Consider the following 7559-nt stretch of genomic DNA (forward strand, 5'->3'; position numbering starts at 1 on the left):
GTGCCCCAATAGTCGCAGTCGGATTGGTCCATCGGTGTCTGTTCGTTGCTCTGTTGAACGTTGCAAGCGCTGTGATGCGTCCTTACGTGGTGGTGATGATGATGGTGGCTGAGGGAGCCGGTGATAGTCGAGACAGGTGGTAAAGCTGTCAGTGTGTTGTTGTTGGTCTCTTTGATGAATGGGGAGCCGTGGAGTTCCCGACTGGTCTCGTGCTCCTCGTGACCTTGTTGAAGGTAGCCGATGCTCCTGCAGGTGGTGCGATGGAGGAAGCTTTCTTCGTCCGACACGCCATCTGCGGAGGCGCAGTGGGGAGGTGGAGAGACGACGAAGTCGAAGAAATCGGTCTTTGGCAGCTCCTCTCCACCCCCTCCCGGGGCGAATGCCTCGGTTAGATCCATGGGGTAGGTTTGGTGCTTCGTCCTGGTGATCGGTTGCGACGCTTCCTTTCGATATCGATGGTCTTGCGCGGCTGGCAGTATTCGTTTTAAGGCGATCAAGGGGTGGGTTTCAGTGGTGGTGGATAATTTGTCTCCTCACCCACGGCATCCTTGAGTTCGGGCTTCGACCTGAAAAAAAATTGCATTTTTGGTAAGTAACTGTTCTAAAATTTTTAACATTCTGATATTTTATCCTTCTTAAACGAAAGATTTTCTAATGTTAAAAAATTTTCTAATGTTATTTTTTTCTACCAATAAAATAAAAATTTTTAACAGAATTATAAATATTTTAATCTCAACTGTCTTCAACGAAATGCAATCTTCATCAGATTCATCCAAAATGTTACATTATAAAAATTTGTGTCACGGTTGCAAACAAATATAATAGACAAAAAAAAAAAAAAGAAAAATTGAGAGAAATACCGAGAGTTCTACGAAGCATTCTAGAAAACAAGATTCTAAGAAATTTGCATAAACATCCGCAAATGTAAACGGAAAGGGAAACAAAACCAAGTAGCTCGATCGCCGAGCAAGGTTGCAAAAAACTCCAGAGGGCGACCAATGGAACTGGCTTAACCTAACCAAGATATCGAAACCTATAGAATCGCGGGACAATGGCGCATACCGCGACGCCGTGTCCCAGATTTTCCACCAGTTTTCTTAGGATCGGTACCATGCGGGCATTAGGCCGAAGAGCCAGATCTCTCTCGCGTGTGCTAGGCGTGGGAACGCACCGTGGCCGTGTATAAATCCAGCTAGCCGTTGGTACACCGATCAGCCGCCACGTATAACACAGGAGACAGAGGGATCGAGATGGAGAAGGAGAAAGCGAACCGGCCGGGTAGAGATAGAACGAGGATGGAGAGATGGAGAGGTAGACAGAATGGCAGAGAAGGGAAGAATGTGGAGATCGGAGGCTTTGTTGCATGGACACTGTGTACATAAGGAGAGGTTGAGTTAATTTATGTAATTTAATTTTTATAGAGTAATTTAGAAGTGATAATTGTAATGAAGAAGTAATGAAGAATGAGTAGTGAAGAAGTGATAATTTTTTTTTTAAAGATTTAAGAATTGGATTGTTATGTATCTTTTTGAAAGAGGCACATCTTTCTTATTGCAATCGCGATTTCTATGATCGTTTACCGCCTACGATCTATGAAAGTGAAAACATAACCTCAATCTGTGTTTTATAAATGAAGTATTCGTATTATTCCTAGTTGATTTAAAGCAATTGAATAATGTAATATACGAATTTTAAGGTCGTTAATGATCCACGAATAGGTATGTACGTTGATTTTAAGAAAATATATAATAATAAGAAAATATTTTTCTATGAACAATAGAACGATATTCCTATTGTCAGAAAATTTCCCATTGGAATTAAATTAAATTAAATATAAAATTTCTTTCATGGAATAATATTAAAATATCTCTCTCCATCAAAATAACCTCACTTTTTATTCCTTCAGAATTTATTCATTTCTCAAAGTTTCTTATTCCACTTTGAATTATTATATTCGTTCTTTTTGTTTGTCATTTCAAAGAAAAAATGAAAGATAAATCCAAACTTGGAAACAGATATTCGCAACCTAGTTAAGCTAAGATCAGCCTGTACAGGCGCAGCGCTCGTGGTACGAGGCATAAACAGCATAGGGTTGCGCAATTTCTTTTCCGTGAGCTATCCTACCGCAACGCACCGTACCAAATTAATGCGGCAACAGTGTAGACGCGAGTCGCGCACGGCTAAATGCCAGCCACAGTGTATAACAATTGATCGAGACCCGTTCGCCACCCGGATGTCCGAGGACGGTCGATCCACGTTGCGAAACCGAGGCCTGGAATCGCATACGCGATACATCAGATCCGACAGATCCGATGGAAAAAGCCTGCATCTTCGAATTATGGATTACCTTCGAATTATGAATATTTAATTAATCGAAATTGAAGCGATTTATAATTTAGAAAATTGTGATATGGATCGTCGAAAATTCAGGTTTTTAATTTATAAATTGCGATTGTTTTATTACTTTTCAAATCGAATTGCGAATATTTTTATGGAAAATTTAATTGGGGGTAAATTATTTTTAATAATTGTTTATTCGAATATAGTTACGAATATGTGATTTATAGTTAAGTAATCGTGAGATGAAAATTTATAGGTTATTTGAGCGTTGTATAAATTTTGTAAAGTTTAAAAGAAGATTTAAATTATAGGATTCTATGGGTTTAAAAATATAGGGAAGAAATTCGAAAACTCTTCGTTTCATCGATTCACTTTCGTTCAAAATTACCACGGTCAATTTTATCCCGTTACTATAGATGGCGAAAGTAGATCTTTATCTATGGTCACGCACGCGGGTAAGCACTTACTTCATAGCACAACAATTGGTTGATTCTGAAATAAATCGATAACCGAACATCGATTTAGATATACTTTCTCTGTCTGCTTTCTTTTCTGATAAAAATTATCATTAAAAATGAATCGTTACTATCATTAATCCTCACGAATATTTGTAACGATTAATCCTGTCCGGAATTGGCAACACTTTTTTTCATTTTTTGTCTGTACGAAACACGATGTATCATTTTGATTAATGTGCTACGGTTTCCTTGGTAATGATAAGTTAGACGAAAGATGAAGGCGAAGAGTTTTGGAGAAGAGTTGATTCTGAAATTTAAACTTGAAATTTGTCCAAAGTTTCCACATTTTTAATTTCGAAGAATCGAAGTATTATCTATTAATACTTTTGGATAATAGATAATAGAAAATAAAAGAAAATTATAATTATGATATTGAAATGAAATTTATAGTCGTATGGAAGATAGTATGAGAACATTTTTTTTAAAAAAATATGTAATCATTATTAAATAATGATAAATTAAAATATAGGCGATTTACTGCTAATCATATTCCTATATATACGTGTGAAATAATTAATATTAACTTGATGAATATTATTATGTTATTATTCCAGTGAAATATTTTACGATTGTTTTCATAAATGTTCACCATATAACGTAATCGATAAATAGAAAACTCTAATAGGACGTGTATTATAAGATTCTTCATAGCATTCTTCGACTTCCTGAACACTTTATTATTAAAAGTTTTGCGAGATTGCATCAGATATAAAAACCTCGTCCAGTGAAATGCCAGAGAATAATTCAAGGATCCTTGTCCATCACTCAAATTTTTTACTCATCTTGGAAATGTGAAATTATAATTAAAATCCTCAACTCATTATATACTAACTAATGAAATGTTACATAATTGTTGTGTAATGTAATTGAAAAAAAAAAACAAAAATCAAACAAAATAATTTACATGTGCAATCAATATCATAAAGATATACATAAAACAGAAAGAAATTTCCATGATTTGAAAAAATATAATTTATCAACGAATATTATCTTGTTAAAATATAAATACCCATTGACAATTACAAAATCATAATGGAAACACAATGTTATTAAATAAAATTCAATATTTACGATTCATTTAAACAAAAATTACATTAATGAGATGTAATTACATTACGAAATATTGACCATTGAATTAATGAAAATACAAATTTTTTTTCCATAAATGCAACGATCATATGCTGACAAAACGATGAAAAAACCTACAGAATGCAATCGAACAATTTATTTATAACAATATTTCAATTGAATCGAATTTTATTTATAATTATTGTTACAAATTCAACGTAATAAGCTCGATCATTTGTATTATCGATAATCTATTATCGAGGAACGTGTATAATCGTCAAAGTGTCTCCATTAATTTGTATCCGAGGAATGTCGGCGATAATGATCATCATATTGTACGATCAAACTCTCACTGTCTTTCACATGCTTATTATCACTGTGCATTTATTACACAACATTATTTTTGTATTTCATCTAATATACGCAGTGGCATCAATCTTGCTCTTTACTACAATGTAATTAAAATTCCATCGCCGCGCAAGGTGAGGCAATGGCGATGATTGAAAACGCGCTAATAACCAAAAACGAAAAATATAACAAGGCTCGTGGAGTTGGTTTTGTTGGATCGGTATGGAGAATTGGAAAATTTGAACGGGGAATGATGATAATTCGTATGCACGCGCGACATTTGATTGGATATTTATCATCCTGGATGGGATAAATTTGTTTAGAGATTTAAAGATTTAAATCGGGACATTAGAATTAATTTAAAGAATGAAGATGAGTCAAGTGAATTGGAATGAATAAGATTTTAAATTTTCACTTTGTAATTTGTTTTTTATTAAAAATAAAAAACAATAAATAAATACGTTTGGAAATTGTTATTTCAAAATTTAAATCACTATGAAAATCCGTCTATACCTTGTATTACTTCTCGATTAAAAAACCATTATTTAATATTCACACAACTCTAATTATCTCCATTTCGTTACCTCCAATTCACTACCAAATCCGCAATTGACAAACCGCTTCATAAGAGCGAATGAAAAAGAAATTATAAAATTATATACACTTAGCCAAAAAACAGGAAGTCCAATCGAGGAGCAAGAAAAGCGAAAACAGGTGTCGCTGGTCCCGCAAAAAGACTGCGAATTCACGGAACGAACGATACTTATCGTTTCTGGTTACTCGATTTCGTCGTAGTTTGTTTCTCTGCGCTGGTGCAAGGCTCAGTTTCTTTTTCTTCTTCTTCTTCTTTTCTTTTTCTCTCCTGCCTTCATCGTTGCAAGAGGTTAGGTTCGCGATTTGATCACGCCTCGGGCCGATCACACGAAATGGTCGTTGCTGTTGAAACTTTAGGGTCCATTTCGATGATTTTCTATCGATCTAGAAAACTAGATCAAGTTGCGCAAAATTACGCCTATAGAAAAAACGAATCCTCGAAAGTGTTCGTCGCGCGCGCTCTTTCGTCGCTTCGGGGACGGTGAATCGAGAAAAAGAGAGGAAGAGAGAGATGGAAGGGTGGAAGACCACGTTGAGGATGTTTGTTCGTTCGTTCACTGACATCGGTACCGCCTAATTGTCGGTTCGTTGATCGATTTACGGCAGTTTCGATTGCCTCGAAATCATAAATGCAGCGAAATTTGAGGTTATGGTGTCTCGGTATGCGAGTTCGGGATTTTTACGACTATCGAAGAGGGATGATTTAGGGAAATGATAGGGGAGTGGCGGTTTTTTGAGAATGAAACAATTTGGAAAAACGGAGTGGCGTGAAAATTTTAACCGATATGTTTTTGTGATTAATTGATATTATTCTGGTTATATAAATTAATCCAATATAAATGATTGTTTTTATTATAAAAATTGATTCTAAGAGATTCTAGAAATTAAAATAAACGTAAAAGTTGCTGTATAAAAATGTCGATTAATGTTTATTTATTAAGTTACAACTTTTATAATTCAAGTTAGATGAAGAGAGACGGAGATAAAGTGAGACAGCTATAGTCGCTGTCACAGCGCCATCTCTATTTCTATCTCTCTCTAACGCAAACTCCTTATAACTTAATAAATAAGCCTCATTCGACATTTTTGTACATCAGCTTTTCTATTTGTTTCGATTTTTAGAATCGATTCTTCTTCAATATATATAAGAAATATGAAAGATTAATAAATATAATCGTAGAATGCACTTTCAGTAAAAAAAATCGAACGCGATAAATCACAAAATTTTCGAAGATAAATCGTCGAATGCAGTTAAGAAAGTTGGAGGTTCAATTTATCAAGGGAAACTCATTGATGGACGTTTACACAATTCTAATATGACGGGAACAACTCTTAAAACATTGTGCATTCAACTTGAAACGAGTATTCGTGCAATTGTTTACGAACAATCGTGGAAATATCAATGAATATTACTCATCGATACTAGCAGGGGTTCACAGTGTATAAAAGTTTAGTCGCTCGCAACGCTGCGACGCAAAAAGTAAAAGAATAATTCAAACTATCCTTGACATTTAGCTGAGTTACCGAGTTACCAGCAGACCAATCTTCAAGTTTGCTATTGCCGCAATAAGCAATACTTGTTCGTGAAAGATCGTTTCTATCGTATTTTTTTACTCGCCTCGAGCCCCCAGCAATTTAACCACCCTTCGTGATATCATCGTGGCATTCGAGACGTTCTTTTTCTTCCAAATCTCCAAATTATGATAGCAATATGTAAAATAATTTTTAATTTCCATCAGTGGGAATATGTATTAATATTTCATTGTAAATTCTATTTACAACCTTCTTACCACCAACTTTGATTAAAACTTTGATTCAAACTGAGTGACAGCGCCCCAAGTAGTCATCTCTGGTACTAAATTATAAGTTTCTTCGAACAATATTCCTTCTTTAACAATTTCTTAATAAATTATACAAACTGTTTCCTTCTTCTTGAATAACGATATTATCTTCAACGAATAATTTTAAAAAATTCAGAATCCAAATATCTTCAAGGAAGTCAAATATTTCAATATTTTTGACATTATTAAAATTATTTCACGCGAAAATGTTACAAAAAACTTGAAGCCTAACCTATATCGTCTTTCGAAAGATGTATCGAGGATAATCCCTTCCGACTGAGCGAGCAGAAATATCTTTTCACGATCTCGCGACACGTCGAAACGGGATCGAGGTGAAACGAGGGCCCAAAGGCACGCGCAAAGTGTCGAAAAAAGGAGGAGCGGATTCCCTCGAGTAAACGGGGTCAGTGTATCCATCGAACTCGCCAATTATAACGTTCTTGAATGCGATTCGAGGAGATAATCATCGTATCCGGTCTCTGTCGATTTCATTTCCGTCGAAATGACACCGTGGTGTCCATTTTTGGGTCCACAGGTGGGCCCATTCGGCCAAATTAGCCGGTTTCGGCATCCTGAATTACGTGATCTCGATTTCGAGATCGATCCGGATGTGCTTACGAGGTAGGATGATTGTCGGATCCATTTGAAAAATTATTCCAACTTCTGCGAGGGGATTAAGCGATTTTTGTTTTTTTTTTTTTTAAATAATTATCAGGTCGGATACGTTTAATTGCATTTCTTGGGGATTGAATTTTCGTGGAATTTTTTTTACGAAGAACAATCTTTCATTCGATATCAAGCTAAGTAATTAAAATTGAATTTGAAATCATTTTTTTTTTTTTTTTTTTTT

At 35.1% G+C, this 7559-nt stretch overlaps 1 protein-coding gene across 1 annotated transcript in view; it reads right to left on the reverse strand.

Moving 5' to 3' along the window:
* Positions 1 to 7559, reverse strand: part of LOC102675220 (transcriptional regulator ovo-like) — a 65776-nt gene that overhangs the window by 2361 nt on the left and 55856 nt on the right. The window contains exon 4 of the mRNA XM_031508897.1: positions 5 to 566. Coding sequence (XP_031364757.1) covers positions 5 to 398 — 394 coding nt within the window. The 5' untranslated portion in view covers positions 399 to 566. The remainder of the gene's footprint in view (positions 1 to 4; positions 567 to 7559) is intronic.

The sequence above is a fragment of the Apis dorsata genome, unplaced genomic scaffold (assembly GCF_000469605.1).
Source record: "Apis dorsata unplaced genomic scaffold, Apis dorsata 1.3 scaffold_112, whole genome shotgun sequence".
Classification (NCBI taxonomy): Eukaryota; Metazoa; Arthropoda; class Insecta; order Hymenoptera; family Apidae; genus Apis; species Apis dorsata.